The 25300-nt window shown below is 40.1% G+C and overlaps 1 protein-coding gene across 11 annotated transcripts in view; it reads left to right on the forward strand.

Annotated features, from left to right (window-relative positions):
* Positions 1-25300, forward strand: part of DMD (dystrophin) — a 2125007-nt gene that overhangs the window by 1809430 nt on the left and 290277 nt on the right. For all 11 annotated transcript variants that reach the window (XM_050936430.1, XM_050936437.1, XM_050936440.1 and 8 more), the window contains 2 exons: positions 15547-15719; positions 20016-20172. In XM_050936430.1, the coding sequence (XP_050792387.1) occupies positions 15547-15719; positions 20016-20172 (330 nt within the window). The remainder of the gene's footprint in view (positions 1-15546; positions 15720-20015; positions 20173-25300) is intronic.

Consider the following 25300-nt stretch of genomic DNA (forward strand, 5'->3'; position numbering starts at 1 on the left):
CTGCACATTGAATAGATGGTTTCAGAGAACTATCCACAATGATTCCAAGATCTCTTTCTTGAGTGGTAACAGCTAATTTAGATCCCATCATTGTATATGTATAGTTAGGCATATGTTTTCCAATGTGCATTACTTTGCATTTATCAACATTAAATTTTATTTGCCATTTTGTTGCCCAGTCACCCAGTTTTGAGAGATCTTTTTGTAGCTCTTTGCAGTTTGCCTGGGACTTAACTATCTTGAGTAGTTTTGTATAATCTGCAAATTTTGCCACCTCACTGTTTACCCCTTTTTTCAGATTGTTTATGAATATGTTAAATAAGACTGGGCCCAGTACAGATCTCGGGGGGACACCACTATTTACCTCTCTCCATTCTGAAAATTGACCATTTATTCCTACCCTTTGTTTCCTATCTTTTAACCAGATACCGATCCATGAGAGAACCTTCTCTCTTATCCCATGACTGCTTATTTTGCTTATGGTGAGGGACCTTGTCACTGTATCCACTGGATCTCCTTTGTCCGCGTGCTTGTTGACCCGTCAAAGAATTCTAATAGATTGGTGAGGCATGATTTCCCTTTACAAAAACCATGTTGACTATTTCCCAACAAATTATGTTTATCTATGTATCTGACAATTTTGTTCTTAACAATAGTTTCAACCAATTTGCCCGGTCCTGAAGTGAGACTGACTGGCCTGTAGTTGCCAGGGTCACCTCTGGAGTCCTTTTTAAAAATTGATGTTACATTAGCTATCCTCTAGTCATTTGGTACAGAAGCTGATTTAAATTATAGATTACAGATGGCAGTTAGTAGTCCTGCAATTTCACATTTGAGTTCTTTGAGAACTCTTGGGTGAATATCATCAAGTCCTGGAGACTTATTACTGTTTATCAATTTGTTCCAAAACCTCCTCTAATGACACCTCAATTTAGGACAGTTCCTCAGATCTGTCACCCAAAAAGAATGGCTCAGGTTTGAGAATCTCCCTCACATCCTCAGCACTGAATACCCATGCAAAGAATTCATTTAGTTTCTCTGCAATGGCCTTATTGTCTTTTAGTGCTCCTTTACCATCTCAATCATCCAGTGACCCCACTGGTTGTTTAGCAGGCTTTCTGCTTCTGATATATTTAAAAAAAAATTGCTATTGCTTTTGGAGTTTTTGACTAGCCATTCTTCAAATTCTTTTTTGGTCTTTCTAATTATATTTTTACACTTCATTTGCCAGCGTTTATGCTCTTTTCTATTTTCCTCAGTAGGATTTATCTTCCATTTTTTAAAGGATGCCTTTTTGCTCTCACTGCTTCTTTTACTTTATTGTTTAACCATGGTGGCTCTTTTTTGGTTCTCTTACTAGGTTTTTTAAATTGAGGTATACATTTAAGTTGAGCCTCTATTAAGGCGTCTTTAAAAAGTTTCCATGCAGCTTGCAGGGATTTTACTTTTGGTACTGTACCTTTTAATTTCTGTTTCACTAACCTCGTCAACACAGCCACAGAAGCAGGTCATACAGCTGCTGAGCTAGTATACCATATGTCCCCCGACTGCCCAGTGAAGCTCTATAGGAGGAGGAGTCAATAGATGGACCGCGGGCCAAATCCAGACCACCAAATGCTTTTGAACTGACCCTAAAATATTTTTATTTACTTATTATTATCATTATCATTATTATTTTCTCTGGAGTCTGAACCTTAAATATACCTTGACCAAAAAATTTGGACCTTGAAAAAAAATAATTCACTACATCTATTCTATAGCAAGTTGTTATGGGGGCAGGACAAATACCTCTTTGTGCCAATCCCAGACAAACCCATGGGACATTTAATACTTCAGGCAGCAATAATGCTGCCTCCATCCACCTCCTTGGGCTCAGGGAGCACAAGCAGACACCTAATAGGTGACCTTTGTTCAGGACCATTTATGGAGAAAAACTCTCTCCATGCAGGCCCTTAAATGTTATATTCATTGTGAAAAAATCCTAGCTCATAATTTTTTGAAAAGTCATTTAAATAATTGTCTGTTGTTTACCTTCTTTGAGCATTTGAAGTAAGTATCTGTTCTGTTCATCCCCTCCGAAGCACCTGGTATTGGCCACTGTTGGAAGACAAGATACTGGGTTAGATGGACCACTGGTCTGACCCAATATGGCTGTTCTTACGTTCTTACGATGTTTATCAACCAAAATTCATATGCACATATGTTCCTCCTCATTTGCTGTTGTTGAGATCAGTAAAACTAGTATTCATCAAGTACTCAATTTCAACATCCAATATTTGCACACCAGTGTCTTGTATGTCAACTGGTGTTTTGATGAACACACACTCAGCAAGGAGTGCAGGTAATTTTATTTTTTTGGTGGTTGAAAAAATAAACAATTAATTAACTTTAAAATATAACATAAAATACTAAAATGATCAGAGATAATTTCTTATAACTAATTATTGTAATTCCAATTGTAAATATTTGGACACATAGACACTAAAAAAATCAAGTTTTATTATTTGCAGTTTGCCTCCTTCCTCTCCCTTCCCTGTCCCTTTTCTCTTCATGCATTCCTACTCCTCCCTCCTCGTCCCTTGCTGTCCCTTGCCTCACTGTTCCTCCTGCATTGCCCACAATATTACTCTGGCTTTCTGGAGCCACTTATTCTTTGGAGATTTTGTAATCTTAGGTAGCTGAGAGAAGTGGGATCAGTGGCAACAGGTTCACTTAAGTCCCATTGCTGCTCATTTGCACTTGCTAATAACCTCTCAGGTAAGAGAAGGAGTGTGAGAAAAAAGAAGTGCATGCAAGAGAGAAATACAAGTAGGTAGGGCAGTGACAAGGAAAGAGTGGAGGCATAAAGGAATTACATAATTTATGCCTTGTATAGACCCACTGTAATATGTTCATTAGAATAAATTATTATTAAATGAATATTTATAAATATTGAACTATTTAGCCTTTAGATGTTTCGTAAAAATAAAATGTTTGCAGGTGATTTAAAAATGAAGAGGCCAGATATTTCAATTATTTGCACTGATGGGAAGTTTATTATATGGATCTAGAACACTCTTTGGCCAATTAATTTTTATCTACATCATTTTATGACAGTTTTTCTGGTCCTCTCTCCTTCTAGGATTATAGACAAATAGGGAAAAAACATTATATTTTGGAAAGATTTCTAGATATTTTGGATGAAAGCAAAAACTGTAATGATGTTCAAAAAAGAACTAGATAAGTTCATGGAAGATAGCTCCATCAATGGCTACTAGCCAAGCTGGTCAGGGATGCAATCCCATGCTGTGGGTGTTCCTAGCCTCTGACAGCTAGAAGCTGGGAGCAGACAGCAGGGTACGGATCACTCAAAGACTGCCTGTTCTGTTCATTCCTTTTGAAGCACCTGGCATTGGCCACTTTTTGGAAGACAGGATACTGGGCTAGAATGGCCCAACCATTCTTATGAAGACATGTAACAATAAACATCCTGACTTTGTTTTGGTGAGCATCAACATTTATTAACTTCAAGGTAAATGTAAAGCTTGCCTTCACATCAGTCAATATTTATCACATCACTCAATAAAACTTGATAGCCTCTTTTGTAAGTAGGTTGTTTATTTATTTATTACAAGTCTCAATGCCTTGGGGATAAATTCTGCCCTCAGGTGGGGCTCATTTATTCAGGTAGCATTGTCTTTTTCTTATCGAAATCCTGTTTAATTAATCACATTGACTTCAGTGGATAAGTTAAGGTTATGGAAAATTAAAGTTCTTAGTGTTACTTTATTATTATCAGTGGGAGCTAAAAGTACAAGTTCAATGATAGAATTTGGTCTATAGATGGGGGAATTAAGTTTTTTAATTTCTTAAAAGTATTACTTAATTAATTCTGTCTCTCCCTTACTTGCATCGGAAGTAAATATTTTGTCAGCTGGACAGAATTAATTTGTGTGTTCTAGTCTAACTCAGATGTGGTCCAATTATTCTAACTAATTACTTCTTTGTAGGATTTTTTTTCCATTTCCAACCTTTTGTAATTAAAGAAAAATGAGCCGGGGAAGTCAGATACATGACTGATCTCTCTCTCTGATGTATTGTCTAAAAAATAATTATGGCATTTTGCCATATGTCATGTCTTTTTATATATTGCTTATGGGATAAGATGAGGCTTGACATCAATTAATTACTTATTTCTGATCAACTATTCTGAACCATGATGAATCCCTAATGGAAGAGTCTGTGTGACATGGACGATCCCAAGAGCTATATTGTATATTCTTCTAGTTTTCAAAACCAGGGCCATAGCTGTGTTTTAAGGGCTTTGTGCAATGAAAAACACATGGGGCCTTAGGCAGATTTCTGTACATTTGGGGGTGTGAGGTTGTGGCAATAGGGAAGTTTGTCATTGTTAGGAATGCCAGGAGGATTTCAGCAACTGCAGGTGGCAAAGGTAGTTTGACATAGCTGGGTCAGAAGAGGTTAAAGACATACCCCATCCTCGATCTGCAAGGTAACATTGGGCATATCATCTCGCAAACTTCTTCCAGTGTTGTTTCCTATGTGTATTCTACTCAAGGTGTATATGTGCCTGACACTGGATGATTTTTCATTAGCGATGTCTGTGCTTGCCCCCTTCTCTTCCTTGTGCTCTGAACCAAGGGCATAATGGGTGGTGCAGACTGACTGCCATACCAATTCCTTTCTACCACCATGGCCTGAGATGGCACTTCTTCAGTAGTCCACAGCTTTAGCTAGCATTCTTTGTTTTATTAGTGTAAATGATTGTAAACAGTTCTCCTGTTCTGATAAAACTTTGATTTTAGTGTTAGGATTAGTTTTAGTGAGCTTTTAGGGCCTGGCATACTCTTACTCCTCTACACCCTTGACCTAGCATGCCCAAGACCCCAAGATTGCAGATCTGCATAGTCTGGTCCCACTCCTTCCTGGTCAGTGATGACCACAGCATTTGTTTTTATTGCATCAGGAAATTTCTTGTCCCTCAGTCCTTCCCCAACCAAACCTGTCAATCCCTGAGTTCAGATTCTGAACATTCCTGACGAATCATTCAGTGAGGCCACCATCCAATGCTGGCTATAAGACCACCCCTGTACATTGGGCAGAGGCACTGAGAAAGCATACTTCGATCATAGTTGTCTCCAGCTCCTGGACTGCTGGAGGCAGAGTTAAAGATTCTAGCAGTGAACAAGGCAGACATGAGGAGTGTAAGAGAAAACATCCTCACAGGGACAAATGTGAGAAATCCCCTGTAAGTCCTTGTCTAAGAAGAGGACTTCTTCCCTGACCCATTCTAAGTTGTGCAAGACTCCATGTCCTGGTATGGGTCTGTCAGGAGATAAGAAGGAACAGAGTACCAGTTCCTTGGCACTGAGAGCCAAGAATGCCCCAGGACCCTTGTCTGGAGAAATGTTGGGACCATCTTCTGCACTGGTGAGGCAAAGGAGCAAGGACCAAAAACCACCATCTGGCCTGGACCATCAAGAGACAGGAAGCCCAAATATGGAGGTCAGGTATACTATTCTGGAGGACATTTCTCTCTATGCAGACACCAAATCATCCGTGCTGTTGGATTTAGTCCCAGTGCCATCTGTTCAACAGTCACCTGTACTGCCTACCAGCTGAGGCATAGTAAGACCACTTCTGCCAGTAGCTCTGCCCAATGATACAGAGGCCTCATACTCCTCTGATGAATCTGAGAGTAGTGGGAGAGCTTCACTGGCCTTATCAAATCAAGAGATCAGACAATAGAGCAGTGGTTCTCAACCCACAACCTAATCAGCACACAACTGTGGCTCATGTGATATCTCAGGGCCATACATATATTGTGTGGCTGCTGTCCACATAACACACAGAGAGCTGCATATGTGACCCACAACAGTTAATGGGTTGAGAACCATTGCAGTAGAGGCTCTAAGATCATGGGCACCTTCCCACACCCACAGCAGAGACTGCCTGGCTCAGGACTAGTGGTACCCTTCTCACTGGGGACCACCCCATTACTCCTATGATCCCTCTCATTGGTCTTTTGGACTCCCTAGAATCCCTCCATAAAACTTCTCAATTACAGGCTAACAGAACTGGAGCCTCAGCAGATATCCCCATGTAGGGAAGAACCTCAGTCCATCCAGGAATACTCTGAGGAAGAGGATCAACCTGACCAATCAGATCAAAAACCATGGGGGGTTATAATTGTCTTCACCAGATGAGTTGGCCACACCACCCTTACCATCACCAATGAACAACTGTAGACTATTCCAGACTTCCTAAGGAGAATCACAGATATGCACCAGATCCACCTGGAATATGTACAGGATACCCCTCACAAGTTACTAGACATCCTCCAGAGCACACGTCCCTAGTAAGACGACATTGCCAGTCAATGACTCCATCTTAGAACCAACCAAGGTGGACTGACATACTCTGGCCACCTGTGTTCCTACTCTGAAAATAATGGAAAAGGAATATTTGTACCATCTACAGGGGCTAAATCCTTATTCTCACACTCCACTCCAAACTCTTTGTTGGTGCAGGCTGTCACTGAAAGGAACAAGCAAAACCATGCCAGTTTTACATCCGCAGATAAGGAGACCAAACTCCTAGAACTCTTTGGCAGAAAGAACTTCACTTCCATTAGTTTTACAGTTCAGTATAGCAAACTAACAGGCTTTAGTGGCAAAGTGTGATTTTATTCATTATAATAAGTTCTCTGAATTTGTCAAAAAACTGCCTCAAGAACTGCAGTTCCAAGCATTCATTGAGAAAGGTAAATTGCTACCCAGGTCTGCCCTCCAGTCTCAACAGATGCAGCGGATACAGCCTCCCTCTCAGTGGCAACATCTATAATCATGAAATGGGCTTTGTGGCTCCAATCCTCCAGATTTCCCAAGTATATCCAATCAACCATGGAGGATCTGTCCTTTGAGGGAAATAAGCTATTCAGCAAGAAAATGGACAAATCATTACATAGCCTCAAGGACTTGAGAGCAACTCTCCACTCTCCGTGAATTTATACTGCGGAACCATGAAGAAAATATCCTAAGTCTCAATCTTACCATTGGCAGTGCTCCACTCATCAATCTTCTACCACCAGGGACCTTATAACCCTCCCCTGAAAACGTCAGAAACTACAGCACAGAAAACAGAAAGTTCCTCCTTTATTCTCCTCCCAGCCCCAGCCTCCCACCAAGCAGCTCTCTTGGTGGGACCTCTGAGAGCCACAAACCAGTCCTCCCAGCAAATCTACCTGGTTCAGAATTATCTACCCCTCTTGGTGGTCATATAGCTCACTTTTCCTTGGCATGGTGCCCTATAACATCAGACAGATGGGTTCTGGAAGTAATCACCATTGGATATACAATAGAGTTCATATCAGTCCCTCCTCCCAAACCCCCTTCCTTGACCCTCCTAAGGGACCTCTCTCATGAGAGAATACTCAGGCAGGAAGTAGACTTCCAGCTCCTACTGAGAGATTTTGAGCTGGTATCACCCCAGCCCAAGAGGAAAAGGTTTTTATTCAAGATATTTCCTCATCCCCAAGAAGAAAAAAGGCTGGAGGCCCATACTAAATCTCAAACAGCTGAATGTCTTCATCCACTGCCTGAGGTTCAGAGTTACCACCTTGGCCTCTATAATCCCCTCACTAGGCCAAGGCGACTGGTTTATAGCTCTCAGTCTGAAGGATGCTTATTTCCACATGCACATGCTGCCTACAAATAGGAGGTTTCTGCATTTTACCATTTACCACCTACACCATTATTAATACAGAGTGCTGCTCTTTGACCTCTCAACAGCACCAAGAGTATTCATGAACGTATTATCAGTAGTGGCAGCGCATCTGTGTCTTGACAGTTCATCAGTGTTCCCCTACCTGGACAACTGGATGCTCAGAAGATAGTCATATCAAGAAGTTCAATTGCAACTCTCTCTTTGCTCCTACTCTTACAAGCATTAGGTCTCCAAATGAGCGCAGAAAACTCTATTTTGGCTCCCATGCAGACTACAGATTTGATTGGAGCAACCCTGTATTCAGTCCCAGCCAGAGCATACCTACTTTCAAATTGGCTCCAACTTACGATGAATTTCATCACTCAGTTCCAAGTAAGTCCCCAGACAGTACTAAAGTCCTGTCTCATCCTCCTAGACCATGTGGTCTCATGGGCATATCTGATGCCCATTGCAAGTCTTCATGTTCGGTGTCTACATGGATGGATGCAGCCAGTCTACCTCAAGCAAGCACAGTCTGGTCTTGCACCCTCACCGAGTCTTGACCTGGTGGGAAAACATAGAGATAATGTGCATAGGGGTTCCTTCGTTCATTCCCTCTCACCCTCACCCACAAATATAATGATTACAGAAACCTCTCCAATAGGTTTGGGAGCCCATCTAAAGGAACATATAGCATAAGGTACTTGGACCTTGCATAATACCAGATTACACACAAACATATTAGAACTGTATGAAGTACTTGAGGCTTGCAAATGGTTCCTGCCATTTATCTGGAACCTTCACATTCAAGTCATGTTGAACCACATGATAACAGGTAATTCTATTGACAAGCAGGAAAGAGCACTATCCTTCCTTTTATGCATAGAGGCTGTACATTTGTGGAATTGGTGCAGCTGACACTAGGTCACCCTCTGAGAGTGCACCTTGCAGGGGTGTGGAATACTTTGGCAGAGAGATTCAGCAGATATTTCTCCAGAGACCATGAGTGGGAACTATGGGACTTGGTGGTACAGAGCATCTTTCAACAATGTGGGGGGGGGCATGTCCTGTCATAGGTTCTCCTTAGATCTCAGGAGAACAAGAAATGCCTGGTCTACTGCTTCAAATCCACAACTCTGGAGGGGACTCATTTCTAGTCCAATGGTCAGAAACACTAATGTACACATTTCTACCCATCCCTCTCTTACCACAAATCCTAAGGAAGATCAAGACAAAGTGATGGTGATTTTCATGGCTCCCATGTGGCTGGTTCACAAGCATTCTCTAGATCATCAACAAATGCCTGTGCATCTGCATTCAGCTCCTATCAGATGTCTTAACCTGGGACAGAGGCAAGGTCTCCATTCCAACACAGCCTCTTTCATCTGATAATGTTGGTATTTTGATGGACAACGAACTTACAGAGATAATGCTCAGTGTCTGTAGATTCTATCATTAGCAGTAGCAGGAAAGAATCTACAATGAAATACTATACAGCAAAATTGAAGGGAGTCACTATATGGTTGTGACAAATGTACCCATACGTGTCCACACCCTACAGATTATTGTAATAGTCTTTGTACAACGTATGTCTTGTAAGGCATCATTTTAAAACTGATAATTTGCTGGTCAATTTTGTCCTGATGAAATATGTGACAACATTGTATGTGGAGTTATAAGATTCCACTGTGTGATATTATTAACACGTGTTCCAAACTGAGGTTGGCAAACAGGTCTTTCTCAATCAAAGGATTGTGTGCTCTGCTTAATTTACATTTAAGCAGTAAATAGAGTCATCAAGCAGGAAGGGGAGACAAAGGAAGTTCAAACTAGAGAGAAAAAAGCTGCAGGAAAAATCCTTCTATATAGACCTTTTGTCTCCTAGTATGCAACTGGAAATGTTTTTCAAAAGGGAGACTGAAACTATAAAATGAAGGGGCAAATACCACAAGACTCCCCCTCCTTCTCTGCTTGCCTAGCGATTTTCGGTGCCTGACGTAACAGAGGAAGCCTTCACTGAATTCTGGGAGAAGGGGTCCTGAACTAGTGATTTTGGTCAGTAAGACTGCTGAAAGCATAGGATGGGAAACTTTGCTTGAATCTGATATAGTTAAGTTAGGCACCAGTGGAGTTTTAACTTTATTGTCTTGTAACCATTTCTGACTTTTATGTCTCAGTACTTGTAGTCACTTAAAATCTATCTATTTGTAGTTAATAAACTTGTTTTACCTAATTGAGTGCCCAAATTGAAGTGTTTGAGAAACTCCATTTGGGGTGGCAAGTACTCTGCATATGATTTCTATTAAAAAAATAACAGATGTTATATAAACTTCTGTTGTCCAGGAGAGGGCTGGGCAGCACAGAGCATACATGTCTGGGGGTAGATCTGAAATTGGCAGTGTACTGGGATCACGCTGCTATATAACCAAGGCAGTTAAAAGGCAAGGTGTGGCTTTCATGCTGAAGGCTGTTTGTGAGCAGTCCAGGCTAGAGGCTACAGCAGCAAAGCATTGTAAAAGGCACCCCAGATTAGAAGGCATGGGTGACACAGTTACTCATTGATCTGCATTTTATCTTGGCATGTCATAATGGTATTAACATTGCCAGTTACCTCCAGAACATACTGAGATACCAACTGTACTGTTATATCTCCGCTCTCTGAAAACATTGGGGTTGTCCCTCAGCTCCTCACAAGTGCACTTGGCAACTATTAGCACCTTTCGTCCCCCTGGTGGATAACTATACAGTTTTTACCTATCTGCTTTTTGAAGGGCCTTGTCAGAACCATTCCTCCAGTGCTGAAACCAACCCTGATATGAGACCTCAGTCAAGTCTTATCTGCATTTACAAATTCTCCATTTGAACTTTTGGTCTCATATTCTTCCATTCATCTGTCTATGGAAGTTGCAGTCATATCAACCAGAAAAGTAGGGACTGGGAGTTTGGGGGTCCTTATGGCCGATGCTCCGTATATAGTCTTCCATAGGGATAAAATTTCTCGAAGGTTACATCCTAAATTCAACCTGAAGGTAATCTCAGAACTCAATCTGAACAAGGTCATCCACTTACATGTCTTCTACCTGAAGCCTTGTGCCACCAGAGAAGCTCCACTTTCTGGATATCCAACAAGCCTTGACCTTCTACCTACAGAGGATGAAACCCTTCAGGAAATTGCCCAAACTATTAGTCTCCTTTGCTGAACTTAATAGAGAAGACTCTCTTAGTGGATTATGGGCACTTCCTGCTTAGGTATGATTTGACTCATAACCCTGCCCCACAAGCATAGGTTGCGAGTTATATGGGCCTGTGGTGGCCATGCTCCACCAATATTCAGGAATGTGGGCCTGGCTCCACCAGTGTTTGGGCTTATATTGAATCAGAGCCATCTCATCCATAGGACGGACTGGGGCAACTGCTTTGGGGGGCCCCGCACTTAAGGGGGACATGGGGTCCAGGAGGAGGGTTAGCAGGGAGCCTAGTGCCAGCAGCAGTAGAATGGCAACATGGTACTCTGTGCATACATTTGTGGGATATTAGGGTTGTGTCTTGGTACAGGTTTCTGCAGCAGCTGCTTCCTTCAGCAGAGCAGTCCTGTAGCAGAGCAGTCCTTCAGTCAGTGGTGCAGCAGAGTTTCTTGCACTCTTCTCCTCAATGAATGCCGCCTCTGAGTTACCTCTAGTGGAATACACATAGGAACCATCACTTGAAGAAGAAGGACTGGTTACTTACTTTGTACAATAACTAGAGTACAAGATAACTGGAGAGGCAATCAGTGCATGCTGCCCCTTATACCCTGGGTTCAGAGTACCAAGAAGGAGAAAGGCACAGACCAACAAACACCATTAACAAAATGTCTTCTGGTCTCAGGCACATGTAGCTCCTGTGCACCAAAGTGGAATATATAGGGACCACACATTACAAAACTTGTTACTGTATGTTAACCAGTCTTTTCCATGCTTCTCCTGAAAATTCATCCCTTTCCTCAAGACAAGTCCCCTTCACTTCTGTGTCTGATATAACACTTCTTACTGAGTTCTTAACTTCAGTCGATTTGGAGAAGGGAAGGAATTTTTCCCTGGGTCAGATTGGCAGAGACCCTGGGTTTTTTTCACTCTCCTCTGCAGCATGGGGCATGGGTCACTTGCAGGCTTAAACTAGTGTAAATGGTGGATTCCTTGTAATTTTGAAGTCCTAAAATCATGATTTGAGGACTTCAGTAACTCAGCCAGAGGCTAGGGGGTCTATTACAGGATTGGGTGGGTGAGGTTCTGTGGCCTACAATGTGCATGAGATGAGACTATGTGATCATGATGATCCCTTCTGAGCTTAAAGTCTATGAGTTTTAACAGAATTTTAGCATATATCATCAGAAAAGAAGATGGAATTTAAGCTAGTCATTTTATCCTTGATGAAAAGATTCTATATAATTTAAGATGGATAATACCATCTATCTAAATTTAATAGTGTTCTGTAGAAATTATTCATAGATCCTATAGAATTAAATTGAAAATGAAAGCCTTGCTTCAGACTTTTAATCATTCTGTAACAGAAATATATTCTCTTACAAATCTATAGAATACTAAAACGTTACATTCAGTCAAGTTTTAGTTATCTATTAAATTCTTTAGGACATTTTCATAAAGGTGGGCTGAATCATGTAGTCCTTACACAGGCAAAACTGTCATTGACTTCAGTGGCAGTTTTTCCCCAAGTAGGGAGTTCAGAATTGGGTCCTATGTTGGGTGTGACAAGACAAACTCACACTTTGTTCTGTAAAGTAATACAACCTGTTGTTAACAATCAATACTCATTGCATTACTGTACTTAATGTACTTTTTGTCTACTGTGCGCCTCTTTTTAAAGGAGATGTATTCCTCAGACAATTTAAAAAATACAGGCTTCAGAGTAGCAGCCGTGTTAGTCTGTATCAGCAAAAAAACAGGAGTACTTGTGATATCTTAGAGAATAACAAATTTATTTGAGCTCAAATAAATTTGTTATTCTCTAAGGTGCCACAAGTACTCCTGTTCTTTTTTTAAAAAAGTACAGTGAACTGAGTAAAATTATTTCCCATTGTAACTCAAGTTACTTTAGTGGAGTTACAGCAGGGCTGAATTTGATCCACTGTACTTACTTTGTGCACTTCAATATATTAGAAAAACCCAAAATGCTACAAATACTGTATGCTCCCAGTATGACGTCAATGTGTCTAGATATAATGTGACACACCAGTGTAATTTTCTAAGTATCTGAGTAGTTTCCAAAGCGAAATGGATCCTTCCCTTGTATTCTTCTCAAGGAACAGATTTTTGCTTGTATTGATCTTTCACTCTCCTTGTTGAAGGATAAGATATATTTTCCCATTTCAAAAGATAAATATAAGAATTGAGTTCTTTCCTCTCATGTAATCTGCTTCTCTTGGGATGGGAAGGCTGTCAGAGGGGAAAGATGGAAGACACATCAATCAAACGGAGGCAAATTTATTTTTATTGTTTTCTTTTTTCTTTGTCCCTCATCATCTCTGTTCTGCACAGCCATAATGAATTATAACCTCTAGTTCTAGAAACATCACACATTCTTACCTCCTGTTTTATCCTCCTCTCGTTGGCTGTATTGCATCTAAAAGGTTAAGGGATGAGTTGATCACAGTATGTATTTGTTTACATGAGGAACTGAACTTATATCGTAGAGGACTTCAATCTAGCACACTATGGTATAACAGGATCCAGTGGAATTTGATGCTAGATAAATTCAGATAGAAATAAGGAGCAAGTTTTTAACAATGAAGATAATTAATCATTAAAGCAATTTACCAAGGGTTGTGGTGGAGTCTCCCTCAAAGGAAATCTTTAAATCAAGATTGGATGTTTTTCTAAAAGATATGCTGTAGTTCAGACTGGAATTAATTCAAAAGTGCTGTGACCTGTGTAGTGTAAAATGTCAAATTAGATGATCACAGTGGTCCCTTCTGGTCTTGTACTCTATGAAATTGGATTGTAAGCTCTTTCAGGCAGGGAGATATATATGTAAATACTCACCACAAATCACCTAACACACATAAATAATACTTACTGACTTCCAATTCAGTAATGCTTAATTCTTCCCTTATTTTGTTTTCTCCGAAGGGGCTTTTTGTGTTTCTGTTGGAGGCTGAATGTTGCGGTCTCTATGGCCTTGTTAACATTAGAGAAATTTACTGTGCTAAAAACCACATTCCCCCAAGCATGCTCTTAACATACCGCTTGTGCACACAAAAAAAAGTCCCAAACATTTTACAAGCAATCTAAGTACTGTTTGAATTATACTTGTTTCCAACAGGAGTAGCACCAGTATAATCTGAATTGTTTTGCCAAGAATCATTCTAATGCCAGTGTGGACACAGATTAACTGAAACAGTTAAATATGTTTTTCCACTATTGTCTCATGATGTGCCTGTGGCCTTTTTTTTAAATCTCCCATCGTACACTGCCTGTAGTACCTATGCAAGGAACAGCAGATAGGTACCCCTCAGGTATTACAAATGAAGCAGTTTAGAACAGTGCCAGTGTTGCCATTGGGCAAACCTTGCACGTTTTCTTAGCATGCTTCAGCACAGCTAGTGTGCATGCCCTGAACTATTTACATAGAATACAGCCAGCTCAATTAGAAACTGTTCCATTTTCTATTCAAGTCCATATTTCCCTGCTTTGATTTCATCCTTTGTGTTGAGGAAGATTGGACATAATTCCTGTTGGAACCCGTCTGCGATAATTAATTACTCCTTGGCCACACAGCTAAACACCACAGATCACTTCTCCTTCCACACTGCCTCCACAACACTTCCCTTCCAGGAATTGAGAGACAACAGCTAGAAAACTAACCTACGTACCCAAGTGTCCCTCATGACAATGCAGAGCATTACTTGCTAGGCCAGCTCACCCATCTTTTCCCTTACTTTGAAAGCAATTGTATATTTGTAGATATTTTTTCAAGTTAAAGAGTTTGATATGGCCACTGCTCCTAAATGAATCTGTAACCTTGTGGATCTGAAGCATACAAATCTCTGAGAGTGAGGCAGATAATATACAAAGAGTCCATTCAGTGTGTAGGCAGATAGGAATGTTAGTACCAGGCAGCTCTCTAAAGAATGTTATTTTGGCAGAAGCTGCCCTGCTAAAAACGAGGGAGGGAAATGAATGTGAAATGTAGCTGGCCAGCAATTACGAAGTGATAAGAAAAGCTGGCTGTTCAACATGAACTTCCACTCGCATATTCTGGGTCCTTGCTGTTCTCAGTCCCTCCTACAGCCATGGCCCCGACCAATGTTTTGATATAGTACAAAGTTCCTGTTTATTACTATTGACTGTTGAAGTCTGCACTCTGAAATGCATTCTGTTAACAGAATGTACATGAACTTGGTATTTTAAAGCTCTGCTATTGCAGTAGCTTAGTTTTCTTGGGATTGCCATGCAGCAGGACCAGTGTTGCAGTCCCCGATTCAAGTTGAAAATGTTACACAGGAAGACGTACCGTGTAAAGGTCAGATCCAGCTGTGATCCTGAGGGTTTTTTCCTCTTGACACATTTATATACATCAGCCTTGTTTGTTTGTCCCCTGTCAAAGCCTAGAGTTTTGTATGGAAAACCTCATTGTTTAATGCATGCTTTCTTCCTGCTAAGATGAAATGGGTGTATAGCATATTACCAGATATAAAGTTACCATTCAGGGGAGCAATCACAATCTGTATTACTTATGATATGTTTTACCCTTCTTTGGGAAGTGATAGCCATTATGGTCCATCAGTCTAATTAGCCTTCATAATTTTATAAGAAATACATGTGTTCTTCTGTATTACCCCTGTAGGACCTCCAGACAGAGATTGAAGCTCATACTGACATCTTCCATAACCTGGATGAAAATGGACAGAAAATCCTGAGATCCTTGGAAGGCTCTGACGATGCAGCATTGTTGCAGAGACGCCTAGATAACATGAACTTCAGATGGAGTGAGCTTAGGAAAAAATCTCTAAAAATTAGGTAGGAACCAAACACAAGAAAGTGCCTTCAATTAATCTGAGAGACAGAAAGGTTACCCCTCTCTCAATACAAGGGCATAATTTGTTTCTGATGGTGCTATTTCATTCATTTTTTATGTGATTCATGATATTTTGAATGTTGAATTACTTTCTAAGAATGATTAATTTACTTGGTACAGAAATGATTGTGGAGGATTAGGATCTGAGGAACATGATGAGGTTTTATAATCACAGTTGTGTTCTAGAAAAAGAGAGTAGTGTGCTTAAATAGTAACTCTAAATGCAGGCTTTTCACAGAGCTGGGTATGGCTTGTCAATGTGACATAAAAGAGAAGTTATTAAACAAAATAATAATTATTATGCAGTGCATTTGTGAGGCTCTTCTTTCCAGTGCAAAACTAAGAATAATTTTACAGATGAGAGCATATGTTATTTTAGGCTTCTTCTGTTAGACAAAGAGGGGGCAAAGTTGAAACTTAAAATCCAAGGGTAAAAGCCGTCTCTGGGTTTCATGAGAAAAAGAAACTTCTTCTTGCCAGGAAGCATACAATAAAGGGTGATGTTACAAAAGATCTAATGGAGATGCAAACCTTTAAGGGTTTAGGATTTCTTTTCTGGAGAAAGTGTCCAGGAAGCTTCTCTTTATAAATATGTTTTTTTACAGTAGAGAACCTGGCTCCAATGCACTCACTTTCAGTCACTCTTTCATTCGTTCATTTGTTGTATGATGGTGGTAGTTCAGAGGGCATCAAAAGGCAGAAGCATTTTCAAAGTAATGTATGAAATATTAGCTTTTGAAACTCAAGCCCTGAGGAAGGTCAGTGTGTGTAATGACAAAAGCCATCTTCATAACATCAGTCATTAAAAATAAATGAAAGATTTGAGACTGAAAAGATATTGGTAGTTGAAGTAAAGAAAAGAAGAGAGATTTTCTTTTTTCTGATGAGCAAAAGAAAAGGGATGTAACCATTCAAAGCATTATTTTGAGTTCTTTTTCTTCAGATGCCTTTTTACCAATAAACTTGCTGATATAAAAAGAGGTTTGAGCAAAGAAAAAACGCATGTTGGCCAAACACAGGCAATTCAATAGATGAGATTTTCTACATCCCAGCTACTGCCGTTCAATTATTGATGTGATTAATCAAGTCAAAAATAGTAACCCTAGTTTATCACAGTTGCTTTATACTCTTAAATTAAAGATGTAAGGTAATGGGCTTACTCTCTCCAGCAGTTGGTCATAATGAAGGATACGGAATAGCCAAAACATGTAAGGTAAAAGAGCTAATGCTTTAGCTTTTAAACCACTGAGTTCAGATATGACTGACTAATGAATTGAAATTAGTTTGGTACTCAGTCTAATCCCTAGAGATATTTCTTTGCATCATACGATTTGCTACTATTCCCCATGATTGACAGTATATACTATAGACAGGTTTTGTAACAAAAGTTTGCCCTGCAGTGTATTGCAGGTGTTAACCCAGCCCGTCTGTTGCTGTCTTTTATTTACACTATAAATAGACACTAAAAAGTGATTATTATTTTTATTTAACTTTATGAAAACAGGAGGAGGAAACCGTGGTTACTGAGCCAGCATCAGCCTATTCCAGTCTGAGTTTCTGAACACATTACATTTTGTTTAAAGAAAATATGTGGTAGAAGGAACAATTTCAAGGGATATTAAGGAGAGGCAGAGTTTGGTTTCCATTATTATGTACTTTTTCACTGTTACACACTCCTGATCAAGTCTGCCTAAATCAGCAAGTTTTCCCAAGGTACTTTTCACCTGACTTTAAGTCCTTGATTTTATGACCTCAGGCCAAAATTGACTTTATTTTGATCATCTGCTTTGTCCTTTGTTAGATATTTAAATATGTATATGTATATTTAAATAGTGTATATATAGCTATTTAAAAAGAACATGGTACTAAATTTGAATTTAAAATATATATTTTTACTTTGGGAAAAAACCCACCAACCACCATCACTGCATGGGTTGGTTAACTTGGTATCCCCAATAGAATTGGGGCAATCAAATTTTTAGAACTAAAAGAATGGATTAGATTGATGTTGCACTATGGAGCTTAAATCATGTACAGTTTGCTCAAAAGATGAGCATTAGGCAGCAATTCATGGACTTGGATTGGGAAAAAATTATGAGTTACATTGTAATATCAGGGCAAAAATTCCATGAATGATTTCTTTCCATTTAATGATTTTTTTTCTTAGTTTGATGTTATAAGGACACTTATCCTTCATGTTTTACAAATTCAAAACAAGACAGTGGGTAAAACCTTCAAAAGCAGCTAAGTTACTTTGGAGACTGAGATATTTTTGAAACTCGGATTGAGGCTGTTAAGTCATCGAGATGATTTTGAAAATTTTACTCTGTAGCACTCCAGGCAAAGAGGAATGAAGTATTTATTCCACAACATAACCACCTTTTAGAATGTAAGCCATAACATGTAGGAGGCCATCATCTTGATTGTTTTAGAAAATCATATTTTGCTATGAAAGTGAGAGAAGGCAGGCTACATGGAGGGGTCAAGAAAGCACACTAATCACTCAGATGATGATGTAGTGTTCTTGGGCAGGGAGAGGCCTGCATGCTCCTGTGTGCTCTCCTCCCTCATAATGACAGTAGTTTTCAAAGTGAGGTGGAATTGTGATCTCTTGCACCAGTTTATGAGTCAAAACAGCTAGACCTTGTTACTCTACAAGCTTGGCTATACAACTCTATTCGCTTTACTCTACACTTTGCTGACCTGGTGTACAAGATCAGAAATTACTATAGGTGCAGTAGAGCATATTTTTAAAAATCACCTGTATCCACCAGTCCTTATCAAATCCAAATAAGGAGATCCTGAAAACCACAGCAAATCCATGTGTGGCACTCTTCCTCACAGCCCCGTACCTTGCAGTGTATAGTAGCAGATTATTAATTACCAGACAATACAAATATTGAGTGAGATCAGAAAATGGGACATAGAAGGTTCCTGGATAAGCAAAGTTGGAGGTTAAATAGAGGCTTAAATTTCAAAGCTAATATACATTTTTTGGGGGGCGGGATTTAGATTCAACATTTTCATGCCTTAGCTGTTGTATTATATTGTTCGGATATGAACTAATGCAATAAACTATTAAAAGCAGTGAAAACTCGTTAGGGAGTTCTTCCTGCCAAAAACGATGCAATGGCAACATTGGTAATGGCTTTATGTGCATTCCGAAGTGTAAGAGGGGAAAAAAGTATTATGCAATACAAATAAATGCAGTGTAAACAATAAATTAATCAATAAAGAGATTGTCTAGTCATAGTCTCATTCCTACAGTAGATCTGTTTATAGTAAGTAATTACTTGATATTATTAGGCTCAACATTAGGTTTGGCATATTACACCAGGTACTGATAATGAGTAAGCAATAGAGAGGTGCTTCTTATGATGCTGATTTAACCAGGGTTACGCTTTCTCTTTTCTTTTCTCCAGTGATGTATTTTATTTCTCTCACATCCTACCTTCAAATGGAGCAAACGTTCTGTAGCATAAATCATTGATTTGTCTTTTTATAAAATAATCTATGAAATTCAAGGTTTACCCTATAATGTTTGTGAGAGCTTGGCATCAGTTCTGTTAACTTGAGGAGGAGTAACTGCATGAGTCTATTGTGTAGTGGACTAGCTGCCACAGTGGAATCATAGACTATTAGGGTTGGAAGGGACCTCAGGAGGTCATCTAGTCCAACCCCCTGCTCCAAGCAGGACCAATCCCCAGATTTTTACCCCAGTTCCCTTAATGGCCCCCTCAGGGATTGAGCTCACAACCCTGGGTTTAGTAGGCCAATGCTCAAACCCCTGAGCTATCCCTCCCCCTCATCTCCAGAGAATAGGCAAGTCATTCTCTGGAGATGAAAGTTCAATCTCTGGTTTGAGGTCTCAAGTGAAGGATGAGTTGCTTGAGCATATTTAGCAAAAACCGCTGTCACACTCTGTTCAAGAAAAAAACAGGATTGGAATAGCAGATGTGTTTCAGTTCAGGACTGAGGTACTTCACTCAAGCCACTGCTGATGTAGCTAAATTCAAAACCCATCTAAGTGGGCAATGGAATAGTCCCTTTATCCCTAATTTTAATGATCACTAAATTAATAACCACTGCCAAGAACCTTCAAGAGTGAGTGCAGGCTGTGTCATGACCTTAACCAATGACATCTAATCTTACCCTGGAGAGTGACTTTTTCTATTATTGTCATTGTAAATAAAACAATTATTTTCCCTACAGCTGATGCAATAATATATGCCTTGCAGATCCCATTTAGAAGCCAGTTCTGACCAGTGGAAGCGTCTACACCTCTCTCTTCAGGAACTCCTGGCATGGCTGCAGCTGAAGGATGTTGAGTTAAAGCAGCAAGCCCCTATTGGTGGGGATCTTCCCACGGTGCAGAAGCAGAATGATACACACAGGGTAAGATCTTTTTGAATGACCTTTCAAAGGTATTGATCTAATTCTGGATGAGAGTTAAAACCCTCTTTGTTGGAGAAAGGGTGGTGCCATTTAAAATATATTTTAGAGATAATAAAGAGTGGAATTTTCAAAGGCACTCAATGTCCCTATGCACTTTGACAATCATAGCCTAAAGTGCAATTTAAAACTTTGTTATTAATAGTGCTACTACTAATGTTTTCCTGGGTACTCTGTATTTTCCCTAATTACGCCAACCATAATGCCTTCTACTATCCCTGCTGAAACCCACTCCCCCTTCCTAATGAGGCTCTGAGTACTTAGAACCAAAATAGGACCTTCAGATTGTAAGTCCTCCAGGTAATTTTGTTTAACTTTGTGTTCACTTGTAGCAAAAGGAAAAACAAAAAAGAATATAGGTTGGGCTCATTGCGCCACCTCTGACAGTTGGATGCTTTCTGACATTCCTTTATCTGATACAAGTATGGCTAGTACAATGACTCTGTGGGCAAACAGATCCACTGTTACGTCATCACACAAAAAGAATGAATCAATATATTTTTTTACACAATGCTTACATAATCAGTGTTGTTGGAGAAGAGAATGTTTAGCACCATTTAAGTGTCATTCCCATACTCTTTTTTGAAAAATACTATGACAGGATGCTGAGCAAGAAGACTGCAAGATCATCACCCTGCCATGCCAGCCCCATTTAAGTAAATAAAGCAGAGCTGGCTGGAAAGAACATGGCCCTAATTGGGGAATGAGAGCCAGCTGCCAGCCCAAATAGCCCAGGGCTATATAAGAAGAGAGAAAGTGAGGGTGATGGGAGGGAAGAGTGAGGGAGAGCCGGCAGGGAAAAAGCCCTTCCCTCCTGGGTTCAGACACAAGGAACCCAGAGCTGTGTACGCTGTATGGTGAGAAGGTGGTGGGAACACAAACTTGTAAATAAAAGCACCAGTGGTTTCAGAACCCAAGGGTCTCTGAGTGAGTTTATCTGAATCTAGCAGAGGCAGGAGCCAGGAGGGCCAGGTGCCCTCTGTTACAAGTACCATAGGATTTTTTGAAACCTGGACAGCTACTATCAATGGCTAGAATAAGACTCATTTAATCAAGCAGGAAATAGATGATTCAGAAGATTGGTAATGGGATATGGCATCTTTCACTTCTCAGTCATGTATTGAAATGCAATCTAAAGCTATAGGTACCAAAACATATTTCTTTCTAATGGTTGATCAGCATCATATATGAAAACAGTTGCTGATCTAAGTCCTAGTGGACAGTTATGCACATCTTAAAATTGTCATGACAATTGGGAGTCTCAGCAGAGAGACTAAGGATCAAATGTACAAAGGCACTGCAAACTATCCTCTTGCTCCTAAAGTGAAGTCCGTTTGAGGAAGGTAGTGGCATGATATCACAATGTCCTGGGGAAGCTTGCCACTGCAGCTATCCAGCCTAAACCAATATTGTGGTAAACAGGGCTGTGAATCCAACACCTGCCATTAACTTTAAAAAAAAAAACTCCCACCAGAAGTATTCATCCAAAGGATAACACCTCTTGCTGGGTTTAAAAAAGGTGTGAAAAAATGCATTTATGAGTCGAGCAACATTCCTATATTGTTTCATATTAACCTTGTTCTGTTAATTTCCATGCAAACAGCAAGGAGACACTTTTAGGTGTTTGCTAGGTGCCAGTTCATGTATATTTCCTAACACATCTTTAGAACTACAGATGAGACTGTTCTGTACCCCAGACTTAATCACTAGTGACATATTAAGATCTAAAACAAATAACAGAGATAACCCCATTCAGTAATTACTTCATTATTTTTGTGGGCCATCTTAAGATGTTTTCAGGATAAGTTGCTGTAAATGGTTGTCCCCTTTGCAGAGTATTCTGAACAAAATGTAAAATCAAGGCTCTGACCACATGTGGCATTTTTGGTATCAGTATTAGAGAGGTGTTACTCCTTGGGGAACGGACCAGTGTTCAGGTAAATGGAACCAGGAGAGTGGCTATTTTGCATGAGTTTGAGGTCATAGGTTGGAGAGACAGCACGGTGCTGGGGAGAAGGGAGGAAGTCTGGCAGTTTAGAGAAGGAGCTGGGTTAAGACTTCCCACAACACTAAAACCCAGTCTGCCTGCAGCCAGCTCCTTAAACCCTGTCTGACCCTCACAATGACACTTGTCCTCCTTTGGTGACAGTTGCCACTCCATCCCTAATCCAGAAAGCACCAAGAGGAGGCTTCAGGTTCTTGCAACAAAATCCAGGGACTTGGAACCTCCTGGGATAAAGTCTGGGGTAGTTCCATAATGAGGGTGCTGTAGGCTGCTGGTAAAAATGTGGCAGAGGCTTATTTTAAGGAGGCAAGGAAGAAAGTTGTAGAGGACAGGGACTAAGGACCTTGTGTGGATGCAAAGAGGGGTCCCATGAGATTTGCAGGATAAGTGTACTCATTCTTAAAAGTTCAATGTGACCTCTAAAAAGCCAGTTTGAACAAATGCGTTTCATGCTGAATCATTTATATTGTCAAACTTGGCCAACTGCAAGAGGAAGCATGTTCCAAAGTCAATGGCCCTCCACTGAAAATGTCCTGTTACCTACTCTTGGTAGTTCAACCCTTGTGACAGACTATAAATGTATTCCAGCCAATCACAGCTGCTATGGTAGGCTCAGAGGGGAGAGATTTAGGGTTTTACTGATAACTCTGAAGAGCTTGAATCTCACCTAAAGTGAAAGGTGAACCTGTGATGCATGTGTTATGTGCTTACGTCAGACAGCCATGTTTATACTAGACTTTGTTGTAATGCTCCGCCCAAAATAAAGTGTACTGCTTCAGTCTGAATGTGACAAATGCATGAATAATAGTGGTGAGATCAGCATAAGAAAGGCCACACCTTCCTGCAAGCTGAATATAATACAAGTTATTTCTGGTTACTGCTCACTCCTGGGAATCTAGGAGAAGTGAAACATCCAAAAAGACACTGAACCGAGAAAATAGAGGCTAGACATAACAAATAGAGGAAACTTCACCAGTTCCTCAGAATGATTCTTCTTGCAATACCTACCAGTGTCATCTGTCTTTTCTGGATTGAATTTAAAGTGGCAAATCCTGCCTTTGCATTTGGATTCCTGGAGATGGAACCAATGCATTTCTGCCATGCAGGGAGAAGGCACTTTGAAAAAGAGGCACACTCCCTGCAAAGCCTTATTCTATGAGTTGTCTGAGAAAGGGATGGGCTAGAGAATTCACTACTGAATGGACCCAGCTATCTCCTTCCTACCCTCTCTCAAGTAATGGAGCTATACAAGGTGCATGAGGGACTACTTGAGCCATTTGACTGAAGTAGCTTGCACAGAGCTGCGCCGCAATTTGCTGCTCAGCTATTCTATAGCTGTGGTAAGTATTTCTTCCCCAATGCGCAAATCCTAGCCAGAAAACTTAAATAATGTAGATGTTACTATAGCTCCTTGCTGCTGCCCTATCTCTGCCCTTTCTGCAAAAGAGAAAGTGTGAGATACCACCAATCCTGGCAAGACAGTTACGAGAAAGAAATGGTTCCTTGAGCAAGGGTTTCAGTACTTAACACCACATCCAAGTATTTAGAAACATTCTCCACCTTGTATACTTTTCAGTCGAATAAGGTATTCTTCACTGACCTAAAATCTTTTACAGTATCACAATGTACTGACATGGGTTAAAAAACTGTCACAGTCCATCTCAGAGGTGGTGAGGTTTCAGCAATGGATTCAGAGATACTTGTGTGGTTTCCATATTAGTTTAAGTTTGTACCATTTTTTAGGGTGATAGGTGCTACATAAACATAATTTTTCACAAATAGTTGCAAAGTGACATTACAGAACAACCCAGCCCTTCTTCCCTCCTCTCTTTATGTCCCCACAGATACAGGCACACACATGCACATGGACACACTTCTCTTGGTCACAATCTCTAGTCATTTCACAGTATCAAAGCAAGAACAGTTTAGTTACTTGTAGAAAGCTTCTTTTCTTCCCTCTCTCCCCTCCCCCCCTTCACAGTAGCACTTTTGTAGTTTAACATGATACCTGTCTAGTTATAGGCACTTGGGTTCCCGATGGAAAAAAGAACAAAAGATAATCTTTGAAATGAGGTCACACTGTTGACTCTTCAAAGACCTCTTGTGGAGAGGCAGGGAAGCAAGATCAGTAAAAAGCTCTGCCAGCTTCAAGTTGTCTTTGACAGAATCTGTATTTGCAGTTTTCTGTTTTGTTCTCTGCTGTATTTTTCCTGAATGGCTTGGACCTTGTGTCACTCCACAGATTTCCTGGTCACAACAGCAGACATATATTATTGCTTTAATAATCATGCTGTCATGGCTGGATAAAATACATTATGGTGAAATCATGCTAGCAATAAGTATGTGCATGAGTGTGTTGTTCCTGGTATGTCCTTGCATGGGGTTTATTCCTGGTATATGCAAGCTACTTCCCCACACACACCTTTTTCTGAGCATTTTACTGGCCTAAGAAGTTTATGCAGTGATGTTTATTAAGAGTTAATAACAATTAATAGCAAGTTAATTAATACATTGAGGGGGCATCCCAGGGAAACCAAGACAGCAATGACTGTGTTGATGCACAGTTGTTGCCTGAATACATTCAGTGGTAGTGTAGACATGACTGTAACCTGCTTTTTTATTAATCTAGGTGAAGCTTAAAGAGGGCAGTTTTTTCTTAAAAAAAAAAAAGTTTTTACCCTGGAAAGCCATAGTCATCCTGAATCATTTAATTCCTACTCCAAAACCTACTGAAATTGAATTTTGGAAGACTTGTCTTTCTGCAGGATCAGGGAGTAATGTTTCATTTTACTGATACTGCACTATCCTTTTCATTGTATTTTCATCTCTCAGTTTAAAATGTCTATGCTTTCCTAACTGAAGAGATCTAAGGGCACCCTAGAAGTTCCCCACAGGGGGCTAGTGGAGAGGATACTGAGATGAACTAATCAATAGATGCATTATTAAAATGGTGGACAGACTGCCATTACACCTCTGGTGCTGATTACAAATAGAAAGGCTTAAATAAAGCAGCTTCCTTGTTCTTTTGTCAGGTCATATATTATGCATGTTCGATTTCCTCTGCAG

The sequence above is a fragment of the Gopherus flavomarginatus genome, chromosome 1 (genome assembly GCF_025201925.1).
Source record: "Gopherus flavomarginatus isolate rGopFla2 chromosome 1, rGopFla2.mat.asm, whole genome shotgun sequence".
NCBI classification, from domain to species: Eukaryota; Metazoa; Chordata; order Testudines; family Testudinidae; genus Gopherus; species Gopherus flavomarginatus.